This window comes from Sebastes umbrosus, chromosome 16 (genome assembly GCF_015220745.1).
Source record: "Sebastes umbrosus isolate fSebUmb1 chromosome 16, fSebUmb1.pri, whole genome shotgun sequence".
Lineage (NCBI taxonomy): Eukaryota > Metazoa > Chordata > Actinopteri > Perciformes > Sebastidae > Sebastes > Sebastes umbrosus.
In genome coordinates this window covers 24,689,819-24,707,278 of record NC_051284.1, presented here as the reverse complement: position 1 = coordinate 24,707,278, position 17,460 = coordinate 24,689,819, and the positions used below count along the sequence as shown (strand labels likewise).

The 17,460-nt window shown below is 38.2% G+C and overlaps 2 protein-coding genes across 4 annotated transcripts; one reads left to right on the top strand and one right to left on the bottom strand.

Moving 5' to 3' along the window:
- The first annotated feature begins 884 nt into the window (after positions 1 to 884).
- Positions 885 to 6,785, top strand: ankar (ankyrin and armadillo repeat containing). Its single transcript, XM_037747294.1, has 13 exons — positions 885 to 1,178; positions 2,099 to 2,212; positions 3,265 to 3,384; positions 3,566 to 3,685; positions 3,926 to 4,045; positions 4,160 to 4,368; positions 4,447 to 4,492; positions 4,572 to 4,708; positions 4,915 to 5,046; positions 5,147 to 5,261; positions 5,623 to 5,757; positions 5,857 to 5,982; positions 6,340 to 6,785. The coding sequence occupies exons 1-13, from the start codon at positions 971 to 973 to the stop codon at positions 6,471 to 6,473; spliced, it is 1,716 nt and encodes a 571-aa protein (XP_037603222.1). The 5' UTR covers positions 885 to 970; the 3' UTR covers positions 6,474 to 6,785.
- On the bottom strand, positions 6,622 to 14,190 carry map7a (microtubule-associated protein 7a). 3 transcript variants are annotated; one of them, XM_037747292.1, is made up of 15 exons: positions 13,683 to 14,189; positions 12,906 to 13,010; positions 12,108 to 12,182; positions 11,843 to 12,006; positions 11,633 to 11,732; positions 11,355 to 11,471; positions 10,968 to 11,125; positions 10,690 to 10,814; positions 9,743 to 9,981; positions 9,490 to 9,658; positions 9,236 to 9,404; positions 9,015 to 9,119; positions 8,794 to 8,844; positions 8,438 to 8,666; positions 6,622 to 7,514 (listed from the first exon to the last, which is right to left on the bottom strand). In XM_037747292.1, exons 1-15 carry the CDS (start codon positions 13,807 to 13,809, stop codon positions 7,504 to 7,506), a joined length of 1,944 nt encoding a protein of 647 aa, XP_037603220.1. In that variant the 5' UTR covers positions 13,810 to 14,189; the 3' UTR covers positions 6,622 to 7,503. The 3 variants fall into 3 exon arrangements, with proteins under 3 accessions (XP_037603220.1, XP_037603219.1, XP_037603221.1); XM_037747291.1 differs by having other exon boundaries at positions 10,968 to 11,149; positions 13,683 to 14,188; XM_037747293.1 differs by lacking the exon at positions 11,355 to 11,471 and having other exon boundaries at positions 13,683 to 14,190.
- Between the last annotated feature and the right edge of the window lie 3,270 nt (positions 14,191 to 17,460).

Sequence of the window (17,460 nt, the reverse complement as noted above, 5' to 3'; positions counted from 1 at the left end):
ATTATTATTATTATTATTATTATTATTATATTATTAATTAAAACATAATAATAAATCAAAAAATAAAATATGGCTGAGCAATAACATAACATATCATTAAAAAAAACGTTCCATTATTAAAATATTTTCCATCATATTTACGTGAGGCAGCTGCAAATAAAGATTTTTAAACATTATTTCACTTATTTTATTTTGTTTTACAATTAGAACATAAAAACTCCCCCAAAGAGTGAGACAATACAAAATATATACAGTTATACACTGCAGTTATACATAATATAGAGGAGGCTGTAACCCATACCAACAAAGAAAGAGCAAAGATAAATATATTAATAGAATACAAATACAAAAACAGATAAATATATAATCAAGCTAATATGTGAGTAAAGATTTTACAAAAAACAGAGAAACACATGAGATATGGGTTTAAAAGGCATTACTGATAATAAACCACCTTACTTTTAATTTAGGATTTTGCTTCTGAATAAATTGTGTAGAGGGTCTGATCAATGAAATGATTAAAAAAAAGAATACTTTATTGTAATTATAGTGCACATACAGTCATTAATATAGACAAACAATGTCAGAGCCTGACATTTTTTTAGTTAAAATGGTTTTAATTTACAGTTTGATTTCATTTTCAAATCGTATGTATAAGGGTTTAGAGTGTCTAAATTTGGATTTATGAATATGAAATTTTGCTAAAATCATGATCACGATTATTATATATATTTCTTTTCTTTTCTTTTTTTAAACTATAGTTATTGTAGAAACCAAACAGTACATTATGCCAGTCACATTTTTGGGTGTCTAGACATTGCCAATAGATTGTACAATAATAAAAAACTGTAATTTACCTTACAGTCACGTGACTTTCCAGTGGGCGTGTCTATGTGCAGGTTGTGTGAGTGACACAGACAGACAGGCAGGTGAGGCAGGTAGGTACCTCTTTTCTGCTGAAGATGTGGTCATGGCTTCTGGCTTTTGTGAAAATTGCTCCCGACTGCTCAAAGAATTCATCGTTCATTTGAGGAAAGTTTGCAGAGAGTTTGAGCAGAAAATAAGGGAGGTTTTCAGGGAACTTTGTCAGTGCACCTGCTTCAGGAAGAATACACCTGAGAGGAGTTTCCTCGTGAGGAGAAGGACGCGAGAGGTGCTCTCTTTACACCTGCTGTATGGTAGGAACAAGCTGTTCACTTTCTTTGTTGTAGAAAGCATTGTGGTGGAGGGCAAACACACCTGTACAGACTTTATCTGACAAAGTCTACCCAGTTGATATAGATCTGTCATTTAAATTTAGAAGAGTAGACACACCCTTACAAAAAAATAAGTTTATTCAAGTATGCTATTAGTATATACTTCGTTTAAATTTAAAATAAGATAGTATGCTTTTAGATTACTTTTTATATCAGAGATAAACTTATACTTAAATTATACTTAAGTATACTTGGCTTATACCGACAAGTATACAGAAAAGTCTAAGTGTACATGGCAAGTAAACAGAAAAGTATACTTGGCTTATACTGAAAAGTATACAGAAAAGTATATTTTGCAAAGTACAATATGTTCACTTAAGGAAACTTACAAGTATACTTGCAGTAACAACGATTAAAACTATAGTTTACTGAGAGTATACTTTAAAGTGTACTTTCATAAACTAAAGTATACAAGTATAACTAGTAAACTAACAGTATACCTATACGTTCACTTGAAGCATACTTCATATTATAGTTGCAGTACAAAATACAACTTGGATGTAAACTAGTTGTGTACTCAAAGTTTACTACTCTTACATTTAAAGTTACATTTAAAGTACTTAAAAGTATACTTTTATAAACTAGAAAGTGGGCCAATTTAGTCCCAAGAAGTGTTGAAATAGTACACTTACAAGTATACTGCTAGTACATTGATATTAGTATACTTAGTACATAAAGAATACTTGGGAATATACAGTACTTGAACGATACTTAAGTTTACTTCATAAAATAAACTTGGAAGTTTACTTCTTCTTTGTAAGGGCAGTTACATCAACAGTGCATTTGTAAGTTGATCAAATAAATTCTGTGTTTCATGATTGTTAATCTGTTTCTTCTCTCAGATGATGAACCACTAAATCAGGAAAGTCTACAGACACTGAGCAGACTTGCAACCTCAGAAAACACTGATCTACAAATGACTGCAGCCGTGTATTATTTACACCTCAGTCATCACTGTGAGTAAAGAAATCAAACTGATTTTTATGTTGCTTGACTATCTTTATTCTTGCAATGACTTGCAGATCAGTGGCGCACAGAAAGAGACTATTGTTTTCACTCCAGGTTTCTCATATCACTCACTGTACAGAGATAAGCTCTCTAACGGGTAGGACTGGTATCATGCAAATTCCCAACTGTATTTTTATCCACAGTTGGAAGATAATTCTCAGCATGTGTGGGCTTTAGTGTCATTATGGAGACATAATACATAAATTTAATTTTGAAATCTTACAGTATGATATCAAACTGGTAACTCCAGAAGCGATGACTCATATAAAGTATTACCTGTAGTTCTTTTTTGTCAGATCCTTGTATTGATAAGTTAAGTACAGGTTGTTCCAGTAGTATGCAAAAGCATGACCACATTATATCTTGCATTAACGTGGCAGTTGACAGATTGCTGTTTACTTGGTTGAGGTTGATAGAACACAGGTGGGACATCTCATTTAGTACTTGAATTTAATATATTTTTTTATCGAAGGACTGGTTAATACATTACCCTCCGTTTTTGTTTTTATTTTTTTTAACAAGGTTCCCCTCACCCACCTTCTCCGAACACACCTTGGCAGCTGATCACAATACTACATTTCACAAGTACAAGTGCACATTTTCACAGCCATACTTCTTCATTCCTCCAAGGCACAAACCCACACATATCTATAACGTGTTACACTCAGTTACAATACATTAGCCATTCTTCATTCAGTGGGTAGTTCCTTAAGATTCTCGAAGTATGACAATAAAGGTTCCCATTTCAAGCAGAACTTTTTCACAGATCCCCTCGGGGTAAATTTGATCTTTTCTAGCTTTAAAAAAAAACATTTTGTTCAGGATTTGAATTTAAAACCCACCACCAGTGTTTATAACTAACATCTGGCTTATAATGAGACTGAAAGCTAATTAAGATTGTGTTTAACTTGTAGATCATTCTTGGTTATTCTAGAAATACTTTGGGCGTCAAGAAATAAAATTCTGCCTCTTCAACCACAATGATTTGTGTCTCTTTCAGTGAAATCGCCCTTACCAGACGCCTTCATGGAGCCCGTCATGACCTTACTTTTATCAACTGACCTAGATGTGCAAAAGACTACCTCTCTCTCCTTGGTCAATCTGTTAGTCAAGAATAATGGTAAGAAATAACAATCACACGTTATTTAAATTATTGTCTTTTGCTGATTCATAATCCTTAAAACTATCCTCTTTATTTTAGTAGTTCTAAAATGAATGCATCACAGCTTCCACCTGAAATCACATATGTTTATGTGGATCAGATGGTCATAATAATTACTGCCCATGCAATCTGATTTCAGTGTGCAAAGAGTTGGTGATTGAAATGGGGATGCTGGTGCCGATACTGGAGTTGTTCCAGTCTGGTGATGCCGCCGCTCAGTGTCACTCGTGTGCCTGCGTTGCCTTGCTGGCCTCCTCAGGTTTGTACAAGTCAAGTCTTTAAATTGATTAATAGTTCTCACATCTGTCTAAACGGTAAATGATTTGCATTTGGTGAAAGGATAGATAGAAATCATAAAAAATAGAATGCCTCACTGCAACGTCAGCTTTCCAGTCAAATGTTATCATGATGTATGACTGCAGAGACACAACATACCACTGTACTTCTATCTAGATCAGCTGATCATAATGTGTGGAGGTTTTTCTTTCTTCTCATATAGAATCAAACCTGGAAGCCATCATGGTGGATGGAGTCATGCCACTGTTAGCGTTAGCAAAATCCTACGAGCCACCGGTGCAACAGAACGCCACCTGGGCTCTGTTGCACCTCACCCAGTCAGGTGGGATAAATCTTAATGTTCACATATTTTTCATAAAACCAAAAGCTGCTGTGTTCATGTGTTTTCCAGTTTTCTTTTGCTTAATTATATAAGACTTTTTTCTTCTTTTTCCAGATTGGTCAATGAGGATCTTGTGTCAAGCAGGAGCCATTCCTATCCTGGTTCTTCTGCTGCAGTCCTCAGATTCACAGGTTCAGTTTAACAGCTGCAGCGCTCTGTGCAACATCGCCGCCGTCCAGGAGCATCACCCAAAGCTGTTCAGCTTCGGGGGGCATTTTTTGTTAAAGTCTCTTTTGACTCTCGTGTCTTCCTCTGTGCAAAAGGTAAATGTGAACTTTAGTGGCTGAGTTTGAAGAGAAATCGGCAACAATGTTCAATAAAAATATTTATTTCTTTTTCAGAATTCAACCCAAGCATGTAGATGCCTACAAACTCTCTCAAAGAACGGTAATTATAAACAATAAAGACAGAGATTGATTCCATACACAAAGCAGATGCTGTTTGTCATTTTGTTTTGTGTGTGTAGTTCTGATCCAGGAGCAGCTGATGGAGCTCGACTGTGTGCTGCCTCTGAAGGCGGCGCTGCTGAAAACCTCTTCTCCTGTGTGGATAGAATCAGCCATAACACTACTGTCTGCGCTGTCGGCACACCCACCAAACAATGTACGGTTTCCTACACAGCAGCATCATAATAATGAGGAAGTTGGTAACTATTGGTGGTGTGTCATAGCTGTGAAGTGGTTGAAAATGATTGATTAATCTATTGGGACATTCCTTTCCATTTCCTTGAACTAGTAATCTATAAAGAAATGATATGAGGCAACTGTTTACATTCCAATATCGATGATATTTCCGTGGTTTGATTCCAGGACATCCTGGTGAGTGAAGGACTGTTGGAGGAAATCGGTCAGCTGCTTCATCATCACACATCCAGCTCTGTCATTGTCACACATAGCTGCAAGATAATCACCGACCTGTGTAGCTCCAATATGGGTCAGCAGGTACGCCGAGGCTACAATTCATCATTTCATGTCACCTGTTTGTCATGAATACATGATTTATTTGTGCACGGTCGTGTTTAACCCTGTCATCGTTATCTAGGCTGTGATGGAAAGTCAGTGTTTATCAGGACTCCTCGGGGTCCTTCTGTCTCCGTCCCTGTCAGATGAGACTCTGCTACATGTGACATCTTGCTTACATAACCTCATGACCTGGGGTGAGTGGTGAATTAGAGTTTGTCTGAATTTTTGCTGTGGAACAAATGGCATGATAGGATCCCTCTTTTTTTTAAGAATAGTTTTATTGCAGTCAATCTTATTTTTCCATTTTTCTTACAATAACAACTTTATAGTGGTGTAAAATAACGTACAATTAAAGTTATTTGGGGAATTGTATACACATCAATGGGCAAGGTGGTCAAAAAGAGAAAAAATAAATGTATAAAACAACTAAGTAGACATATATACAGCTACCACTATTACAGGATGTCACTCGTAGACCCAGAATGGCAGTAAGGGGGAGATCAATCTTTTATATGAATAATTTGCCTAATCTTTCACAATTTGTCACCATGTCAGATCCACGTCAGTCTAATGTGTCGGTGACAATAACATCAGAGCAAGTTTCAAGACTTGTGAAGTTGTCGGGACAAATACAAAATCCCCAGCTGTCCTACAACAGTGCGGCCATCATCAACAAACTAGAAATGACTGGTAAGTGCAAGTATTACTTACTGATAGAAAACATTAAATAATATATCATTAACTATAAATTAGTTATATTCTGTGTGTTTTCATACTATTCACCGAAAGGGGAGGTGGTCCAGTTGCTGAGACCTCACTACATCACCATGTCGGAGTACCTGTTGGTGTTTCTCAAAAAGAAAGATGTTAAGTTGCAGCAGCTTGGCATAGTTACAGTATTCAACCTCAAGAAAGGTTTGTATTTTTTTTATTAGTAGGATTATTATTCCTATTACTATTATTATTATTTTAATATGGGGATTATCTTATTATACTCGATTTTGTTTGTCTGTTTGTTTCCTTAACAAAAAAAGATCAAAAAATGTTTTCCGGTTTTTCTAATAAACAAAGTGGGGAAAAAAAGAAAGGTTTGTGTTTGTTGTACCCCTACCTATTAAGCAACTGAGGGTTAGTCTTGCAAAATTCTATTAATTGTTGCCCTTTTTTTGTTTCGGTGTTTGTCTGTGCTTTTTTAATCTTGCTCTGTGAAGCACTTTGGGTGGTACTGTATATAAATAAAGTTGAGTTGCTTTGTGCCGTGTTCGTCTGCAGATGGAGACTTTTCCTCTCTGTTGGCTAACAGCGAGCTGGAGGCTCAGCTCTGGAAGGTGCATGCGCAGACGGAAGAAACCAGACGGCTGCTGCAAATGATTCAGCCCCTCTCTCCATCCTCTGTTAACCCTTGACTATCTCAGCACAAACACTGAGAGATGTGCTCAGTGTTTACATTCATGCACTGTTTAGACAAGCAGCATTTTTATATTGTGTTTTAATATTTTATTTCATTGATTTTATGTTTACAGTCAACACATTAAGTGAGAAACAAGGCAGTGATGCGGCATAGTATCAACTTTAATGAAATATGGCATATATTTCAACATTTTAACAGGTTAACAAGTGATAGTTATAAGCAGTACTTAAACTACAAGATCAAATATTGATGATCAGATACATTTGCTTTTATATGCTTTCATTATAATAAACTCGCTTAATCTCTACGCCTCATACTTTGCTTTGTAAAATGATACATGATATATCAAACAAAGCAACTGTCAACAGTGCAATGAATGCTTTGTGCATTATATTCTCTAAAACAACACTCACAAAACTAAAGCAAAGTCTTTGGAAACTAAGTTCCTTAGCAGCTTTGAAATATGTGATTGCTATACGTCACAAAATCAAAAGGTAAGATGGGGATTCGGGGAGAGGGAAGTTAACTTTCGACAACAACTCTTGTGTTCTCAGCGCAAAACAGCCACTCGAGCTATTCTAATCCCACAGTGACAAAACTGAGGAAGGAAAAGTGCTTACATTGCAAGAAATATCAGGAATAAGCAAAAAGCATATGGCTGACATACGTTGTGATTGTTAGAATGGCTATTCCTATTATTTCACAGAGGCAGCAACACTCCCAGCAAACTACCATTACCACTGTCTACATCTACTGGTGTTTGGATAGTCGTTATTAGTTCAGATACCTGCTGTACTGAAGAAAGCAATAAATAACTTGCCCAATATTTGTGCCGCTGGTTACACACAGAAAAGTGACCAAAATGCTGACGTCCTCAGTGCGAGGCAAGGCTGTAATCTTACATGCTCTTTCAAGGTGCCGAAGGGCAGCAAAATGGCTGTACTGCAGTAACTCCTGTCTGTGTTTCACAGAGAAATCACAGCTTTCAAACAAAGTCTTTGACCGTCTGCCCGCTTCGCAGCTGCTCAGATGACCTCTGAAGAATGCACAAATAGGGAGATAAAAAAAACAAGATATTAAATCAAATGTTTCAGAGCAGCTTAAGAGAGAACATTTATGATGTCTTTTTAGACTTTTCATTAAGGGATACTGCATATACAGGAAAAGGGGAGGCTGACAGCACACTGATGAAGACATTTTGTGCTTTGAATACAGTCAGGTATTGCGTGACGAAGACCTTGCAGGACGAAATGTTGCATTAATAATAACTTGGGTCAAGAGAACTTGGGAAGTGGGTGGCTGGGCAAATTGGATTTTTTAAAAAATTTACAAACTTAAACTGCCTATGTCTGATGACAATTTATTTTCCTATTAGTACACAAATTTAATGGATAGATTTAACGAATAATAATCTGATTGGCTAATACTCGTTGCCTTCTTCGCCTAATTTGTTAAGTTTATTGCTGAAGAACCAGATCAAGAAGTTTTCAAGAAGGAGTTTTCATAACGATGGAAGCCTTCTCGTATAGTGATCTCATACATAATTACAATGTCCTGATTATGGACAACGTGATATTACAATGTCCTGATATGACATATCATATATGGATGGAATAAAATTTAAAAAGGTAGCCGACCCCTGGTCTATACAGTTTCCAGGCTGATGCACAAGACCCTGCCTGGACAGCTCGCAGTTCAAGATGAATGAATGGTCCTAATTGTGTGGTCTGTAAACACTGCTATGCCTCTTTAAAGATGATTGCGAACAAACATGATGGATGATGGAACATGTCAGCAAGGCCCTGTTGGGTGATCCGATCACAATTGGACAGCTTTAAGTATGTTAGCGAATAAGCTTCTAGGACCACAGGGTGCCTGACTTCTAAAAGGTCACTAGCCAGAGCCAAAATCGATCAGAATCTGGCTGGTGGTTGGTGTTAAGTGTTCTCTGTGTCTCACCTGCTCGTTGGTGGGTCTGGATCTCCTCCAGGCCTGTGAGAGTCCTGAGGGACCTACGTTCTTTGAAGGCCACAACAGGTACCATGTCTTCCTCGTTGTTCAGCCCCAGCTGTGAGGTCTTCGTCCCCACCAGCAGCTTGACGGCGTCTTCTGTAGTGCCGTTGTGCACAGGCTCTGTGTTTTCCTTTGGTCGGGCTTCATTTGGCAAAATCCTCACTGGTGCAGATTTCTGCATTAAAAAAAGGGAGAAAAAGCTTTTAGAAGTTGAGCTGGTTAGTTATTAGTGAATGCTGGATGTGCGTCACACTGTAGGAGCCCAGGGGCAATGTACTTTTACCGTAAACCGTAACTCTCACCGTATCAGGAGAATCTGTCCTTCTGGTTCTCCGCATGATCTCCTCCAGTCGCTGGAAAAGAAAACACTTTTTATGAAACCGTCACAGTAGGCTCTGTGCAACCAATCAGTCTCTTAATAAGTCAGCGCTTTTCATGAACACAGTCGAGACATTGTTGTGTACAGAATTTACATTTTTAGATGACAGATGAGATTATTTAGACACACTGTCTATCTTGTCACCTTTTTTCTGACTTGGCGTGCTGCCTCCTCTTTCTGAGCGACGATTTCTCGCTCTTGTTTGATCTGCTCTGCTTTTGCCATCTCTTTGGCTTGTTCCTCCTCTCTCTATAGAAACAGGCAAAACAGTGATTATCAATTCAAAATAAAAGAGTAAAAAAAACACAAAAAACATCCACAAGGATACCTCTCTGCAAATTCCCACCTGTGTTTGCTTTTCCCACCTGTTTCTGCAGAAGGGCGGCTTCCATCATAGCCTGAGCTCTCTCTTCCTCAGCTTTCCTCTGCTCCTCTTCCTCCCTCCTCATCTTCTCCTCTATGAGACGCTGAGCTTCGGCCTGCTGTCGCGCTCGTTCCTCTGCCCTCTTGCGCTCCAGTTCCTCACGACTCCGCCTGGACATGTCATAAATTGTAATATAACAGTCTTAATATCCTGCTACTGCAGTGTTTCTGTCTCGTAGGTGGACATGCTTGTTACCGTTCGGCCTCCTCTCTTTGCAGACGCTCCTGCTCCTCTCTCTCCCGTTGTAGTCGGGCCTCTCTTCTCTTTTCAGCCAGGAGACGTGAGGCCTCCACTCGGTCTGTGGTCCCGGCTGAAGGTCTACTCATGACTTCAGGAGGCTGAGGAGCTGGATGAGGTGGCGCTTCTGAAGAGAGATAATATCAACTTCAATACAAATTAAATGCCACTTTAAATACTGCACTTTTTTAAAAGCATTTCTCTATCTTACCTCCATGTCCTGCTGTTGTGGTTACAGCTGCCGTCTCTTTGTGGGGCAGGTCCGAACATGGAGCCTCTGGTGGATTTTCATCCCTCATTATCTCACTCTGACCTTCAGCTGATGTCCTGACAGGCCTCGAGTTACCAGGAGAGAGGGCAGAAGTACAAATGGTAACATCTTCCTCGGGGACCGATGGGAGCTCGATCTGCAGCGGGGTTGAGTGTCTGCTGATTGTTCTTCGGGGGGTCCTTTAAGATCCAGCAGAAGAGAGCAGATGTCCCAATTTGTTTCAGTGGTTCCATACCTTTTCCCCTCAAGGGATTTATTTTCTATCACTGAGTAAACTGACGACCCCTGACTAAGTGACACATTTTATGGATATTTCATATTATATTCAATGCATAACAATAACAGTACAGAACAACTGATGAACTGAACAATTAACCCAAATAGTGAACGCAATAATTGCAGGAAGTTTATGTAAAACGAGCGATTTGGATGAATTTTGCAGATTATTTCCTGTGAATATTGCATCATAGATAGGCTTTCCTGTTATTTTTAGGAACCTTTAATACAATTCTCTGTCTGAATTGTGTATTTTAAATTTTTTAACAGTCATACATACTTAATAGGCTTCTTTTTTGACAAATTCAGCGTTTTCTTCTCTCTGACGCTTGGCCATTGTTCTATCAGCTCTTTGATTGTTTTAACTGCGTACTTTTCTAATGCAGGACGAGGCTGTTTAGCAGAGAGGGAAGGGTCCGTGAATCTAACTATCCTATTTATATCTTAAATAATAATCCAAACTTTAAAAATAACAATTTCAATTAGTTTTCTTCACAGAAATGAATGAAATGCTGAGATATAGGCCAACTGTAAATTTTTTAAAAAGGTTGTTTTACACCCCTTAAAATCAAGATCCCCAGGTTGTTTTTGGTCACAAACATTTCACCTACCGTTCAGGTGAGGGGGAGGTTGTTCTGCTTTGTTTAACTTTGGCTGATTTCACACTGGTTTTGACGGCAGGTGATCTAGTATTTGAGTTCTTCTTATTAGCGTCTTGCTGTCTCGCTGTTTTGATCTAAATCAAAAAGAAGAAAAAGATTATCAGAATTCATTTCTGACATAATGTTTCTCCTCTTTCAATCCAAAAATCTAAATAAGTAAAGACTGAAAAAAGAGACAGCTGGGTGATCCTAAAAATATGCAAGACCAAAGGAGCAGATAGAATTACCTGTGCCAGATTGACGCTTCTCTGCTGTCTGTTGTTGGGACTCGGGGAGGCAGATGGCCTGGGGTGGACTGGACCAGACTGGCGCTGGGGTTTGGGAGGGGTGGTGGTGGTGGTGGTGGTGGTGTTGGTGTTGGTGGAATTCATGGAGTGGAATGAAACTGCACGGCGACAAATATGGACAACTGAGCCAGTGATTTGTGCCATAATTATTGTGGGAAATTGGAGGAAATATGTACAAATGGTGGAAACAGTGATGGAATTGTGAATCAGTGCGTAAACAGAGGGGAAAATGAGCAGTTGGTTAGTTATAGTAGTATCATACAAATGCACTACATAAAATTAGTATTGCCATATTATTAAAGCAGCTGTTATCATGGGGGAGAGTACCTTCTTCTCCTGACTGACAAGCAGCACTCTTGCTCCTGGCCAGATAAGAGCATGTGGGGGTAAGCAGGCGACTGACCAAGTTCTTCTCCCATGTTGTCAGTGGCAAGCGACGTGGAACTAGCGTATTGATCAGTTTTAAGTGCAGCAAAAACAAAAAGATAAGGCACTCCGAGAATTGTTGTGTTACACAGAGAACAGATACTGTTAAGTATGGTGTTATGAGTTTAAAAAGATGTTAAAAGAGAGGAAAAATAGAAAGTAAATTCGTCTCTACTCACCGTTCTTGGTGAGCTTCCTTCCTCTTGAGTTTTGGCCGAGGCTGTTTTGGGCCCTTTGGCTCTTTTCCACCGTCCTACGCACTGCAGATTCATATCGCTCCTTGATTCAGGAAAACAAGCTTCAGTTGTTGGTGTGACTCAACCCCGAGCTAGGGCAAGCATCGGCCTCACTAAAAATAAATGTTTTTTATATCCACCATCAAAACTCACTTTCTCCTCCTTCAGTCTCTGCTTGCGCTTCTCCTCCACGGCAGAGCGCTTCATCTCCTCTTTGAGTCTCTGGTCCTGGAGTTTCTTCTTGCGCTCCTTCAGTTGTTGTTCATAGTATTGCCTGGCGCGCTGCTCCCGCTCCACCCTGCCCTGCTCCCGAGAGACTGAGGGAAAAAAAAGAGTGAACCAGTATAAATAGATAACTCATTAATGTATGTTAAATATTATTAGAAATTGAGGACAACGCATTAACAGTGTCACATACCAAGTAACTTCTGGTGCTCCTCTCTTCTTTCCCGTGCTGCTTTCAGCCTCTCATCAATATTTGCTCCATTGGCCACTAGAAAATAAGACTTTGTAGTCACTGGTTTGATGCCATAAATTACATAAATATAAGTTATATTGAACATTAAAACCAAAATCTAGACAGTCTGCAAAAGGAAGTCATGCTGAAAGCCATTATCCAGTATCCTAATAATATGACAGCTGCTGTCTTTTGATTACTTCCATGAAATTATATCACTAGATGATTACCTCAGGCTCACACATTTTGATGCTTTTCCGGTGTAATACTGTTTTGATATACATTACTAGAGATGTTCTGATACCATTTTTTCCTTCCCGATACCGATTCCAATACCTGAACTTGCGGTATCATATGATACAGAGAACCGAGCTGATACCAGCGCGATAAAAAATATATAGTTATTATTAATATTTAACTACCTGTTTACTACTGACCATATGTGATTTGATGAATTGATTTCTGGTTAAACAAGTTGATTTTTTTCTGGGTTAATAGATTTTGGTATCGGATCGGTGGTAAGACTGCCGTACTCGCCGATAACCGGTCCCGAAATTTGGGCAATATTGGATGCTATTCCGATACTGGTATCGGTATCGGAACAACTCTATATATTATATATTAAAGGCAACATCCTGTACCTTGTGATTTAATCATTAAAACCAAAATCTAGACTGTTGGTAAAAAAGAATAACCTCTAACAACCTCATGATATGACAGCGGCCTGATAAAATGGTGAATGTGTGTGCTGTATCAGACCTGCAGCGGCCCGTGGAGTGGCTGTGTTGCAGATTTGGGCAGCCTTGTTGACAGAACAGGCTGTTTTCTTTGCCTGTAGATTTGGTTTGATCTGACCACCATTGTCTAAAAGTGAGGAAAAAACGGCAGGTAAAAAAGAAGCAATACCTCTGACATCTTGCAGGTTTTATTAATAAAACCTAATCTGACACTCAATATTCCTTTGATATTTTGGATTTTCTGTAAATCTGTAAATGCATCTTTTAGCACAACAGATGATATGAAAGGGGCAGTTAGATATTACAAAATGAGCTTGAATAATTGGTCCCAAATAGTGGCTGTTGTGGACTGGGATGCCCTTAGGGTCAGCTGCAAATGAAAGAGCCATTATGAACTGCCTGCGTGGAAAAGGCGAAGAGAACATGCTAGCACCTGATCAATCCCCATGGAGAGGAAACAAACAACGAAAGGCGACACACAAGACTGATGACCAATATCTTTAAAGGGGGGGAAACAATCACATGTATTCCTTTAGGGTTAAACAATATCAGGGATGCTATGTGTGTATTATGTCCACAGATATCATCTGATTTCCTCATGTTTATGGTAACCATGCTCCATTACAGACTGATTTCTCAAAGCAAATATATGTATCCTATTCATGCGTCATCAATATGATCATATGATGCTGTGTTTGTGATTCACAGTCATTCTGGCTTTGCTTCAATGAAAGGTTTGTTTTGATCAGATACCATACAAATCCTTTGTAAATAAAAAGCACAGATAAAAGCTACTAACCTCCTGTTCTTTCAGATCCATTCCTCTTCTTCAGGCTCTCGATGGTACGTGTAGAAAGTGGTCCCTGCGATGGAGGGACGTCACTGTGTTTCTTCTGCACAGCCATGCTTGGTTTTGAGCCTGGCATACCAATGCTCTCACTCTAAAACCCCCTCCTTTCTCTCCTCCTCCTCTTTTAAATTTCTATTTCAAGATGCCTTCGGGTCCTTCGCTTTCCAAGTACGCCGTGCAGATAACTGCCCTCTGCGTCAGCTGCTTGTTCATCAGTGCCTTTTAAACCAATAGAGAGAAAAGCATGAAAACAAAGCATCCAGTTATCCCCCCTGTCCAATGGGTTAGAGATAAATTAAAAGGTTATCCACAAATTTTATCCTGTCTCCTTTAAGGCTGTGGAAGTCTGGAGAGATCCTCAGTGAGGCTTGTCTATTTAAAGGCTACACCCCCTTTTAAAGATCTCACCCCTTGTGAGCTGCTCTGCTTTACTTTCACATAATATAGCTGTGTCACTTTAAGTCCCCCACCACACTGCCTTCCTGCTTGCTGGATGGATGGATGTGGCCAAAGGGATGCAGCGTTTCCTGGAGACAGAAAAAAAAATGGAAGCTGCTTCATGAATAATTACCATGACAACGGTGCTGTAATATTCAGTGACATACATGGCTTGGACATTAACTCGCTCTGATGGAGTCAGTGCTCTCAATAGACGAGGCACAAATGTGATTTTTTTTTTTTTTTACCCATGATTCCTCCCTGATGAATGAAATGGTAAGACCACTAGATGGAGGTCTTTCTTTCTGGAGAACAAGCTGAAGTCAGCCTTGCCTTTAAATGGCTTCAGCTCCATTCATATAAGTAAAACCTTTTCGACAAATTTTATGTTTTATTCAGAGCCAAATGAGCAAAACCCAATCAAATTCAAAAAAGGAATCCTCTCTTTAAGAACAGCCAAATCCATTTTCAACAAAAGAATCAGTCAAGTTGAGAAATATTTCAACAACTATTGGATGGATTTCCAAGCTTTGTCTGAGGGGAAGCCCACAGTCTCCGGCTTTGAAAACCCCTGATTAGTCAGGTTTTATCACAAAGTATAAGCACATGCAGGGGCAAAGATGTGTGACAATTCATTGAACCACATGTTTAATATCAGGCATGGACTCACACACTTAATTCAATACTTAATTATACTTTTCTTAAGTATATCTCAATCAAAAGATTACGTACAAGTAGGTCTATAAGCCAAGTATACTTAGACTTTTTCTGTCTACTTGTCAGTATAAGCCAACTTTTCTGTGTACTTGTCAGTATAAGCCAAGTATACTTAGACTTTTTCTGTATACTTGTCAGTATAAGCCAACTTTTCTTAGACTTTTCTGTATACTTGTCAGTAAAAGCCAAGTATACTTAGACTTTTCTGTATACTTGTCAGTATGAGCCAAGTAGACTTTTCTGTATACTTGTCAGTATGAGCCAAGTAGACTTTTCTGTATACTTGTCAGTATGAGCCAAGTAGACTTTTCTGTATACTTGTCAGTATGAGCCAAGTAGACTTTTCTGTATACTTGGCAGTATGTGCCAAGTATACTTATGTGTACTTATGTTAAGTATATCTCTGATAAGTACATAAAAAGTAAACTGAACGTATACTCTCTTATTTTAAGTTTAAAAAAAGTATACTAATAGCACACTTGAATAAACGTCTGTTTGGTAAGGGATTGATTGAACTGTCACATGCTGCTTAAAATGATTCAGTCCTTTAAACCAAACTGAACATTAAAAAGATCTTGTGTTATCTTTCCTTGAGGCATTGCTTATAAAACACCATGCTCATGATAACCAGAGCGAAAGGTGTGAAACGTGGTTAAATGTGTAAACATGTTTTGTTGTTATTCTTTTAGTTGCCAAGAAATAAAGAGGATGGTTATTAACTACTGCAAAATATGGGGACACATTACATAAAATAACTGTCTGAATAACTTATTGATAAACCACTGATAACCACTTCTGACCTTTTTGGGGGGCAAAGGTTCATCTTGAGTCATCCTGTCTGGTCTGCGGTGATGCTGCCTGTAAAATTAAATAAGATGTCATTAATTAAAAAAGCAAACAACCCGTATGACATTAACATTTCTATAAATGAGATAAGTTAGCTTGTTATCGTTAGCCACAAAAAGACAGTTTGTAGCTAGTAATCTGCTAGTAACATCAAAGAGTGTATATTTCCAAGAGGTGAAAGTCAATTGTTTCGTTCCATTGCAACATCAGCGCCAAGCAGTGAAGCTTCCCTTTCGCCATTTTGGACTGAAAGCGACTACAGGAAGCCACTAAAAAGTAAAAAATAATAATAATAATAATAATTTCTGTTCTATTGTCATATTGAACCGAAATGGCCTGTGTTAAACAAAACTTTCAAACTCTCATTTATTCTGGTCCTGTAAATTTACATGTGAATTGTGGTAAGATGTCAATAATTTTATACTTGTTAACATTTTCTCAGATTTTGCACTGTACTATAGAAATATTATATTTGGTTGCTATAATTACAGTGACAAAGACAGTAATGCATTTTTTCTTATTAATTTAATTTTAATTCTCGCAAAGTTCCACATTCACAAGTGTAAATTTACCAAAAAAGAAGCCTAATTTCTTTGTATTTATGAAAGAAATGGATCTTTATCTGTCAACAATTTCTTCCTCACAAAACAAAAAAAGCAATGAAAACAATGAATGTATGCAGGTGAAATTATTGTCATACTCTCGCGTGGTTTTATGTTGGTTTTGTTTCATTTCTGTTGTCCTTTTATGTTTGGCACAGCTCTTTGTTTATGTTTTCGCTATGCTTCTTCTGTGTTTAATGTTTTCTGCTGTTACTATGTATACTGCCATTTTGAAATTAAAAAAAATAAATAAATAAATAAAATAAATAAATAAATAAATAAATAAACAAAAACATAAGCGAGTGCAAAATGACGGCGGCGGCTATTGTCAAAAACACCTGAGATTTATCTCTTTGCGTTTATACTCTTTGGTACTGTTACTGTAACTGCCATGCGCGTGCGTGGAACTGCTAACTGTTGAAAGCTCAGCAACCGTCAACTGAAATGAATACCATTAGCTAATTAAGCTGAGCTAAGCTAAGCTACATAACGTAAGGTGTATCTTGGTAAACATTAACGCAATTTTAAAGAGTAAGTCGTTTTCAAAGACTATCAACAAAAGTATAAACAGTTTCTTTATAAGTCTGGGCATTATAAATATGTAGTGTTAACCAGAGAAGTTACTTTAGTATTAGCAGTCACAGCTAGCATTTTAGCCGCCTGTAGTGCTAGCTAACTTAGCTTAGAGCTTATATGGGGAACACTGCAAAAACTGGAGGCCAGTTAGAGATAAACAGGTGAAATAAGTTTATTTAAACTGTCTTCCAGGAACATGAGCTCTTTGGCCACCAGGTGGTGCTTCCATTCATTACTGTGGCCACATCAGGTATCCCATATACAGTAAGTATGGTATATATTATCTAGAGTATGTGTCTAGACAGACTGTGTTTTGGCTATAGGCTGACCTAACTATGCTCATCATGAAGGCATTGGATGTTGTTGATGTAGGTTACAGCTGTCTTAGGGAGGCTTGTGATGTAGCATTGGAGAAAATGTATGCACACAGTTTGTTCCAAATTAGGCTGAACATTTTTGTCCATTTAAGTAACATAGGATGCAATGGTGTGTTGACAATAAATAAATGTAATATGTACATATGTGCAGTCTATAAAGTGGTACACTAT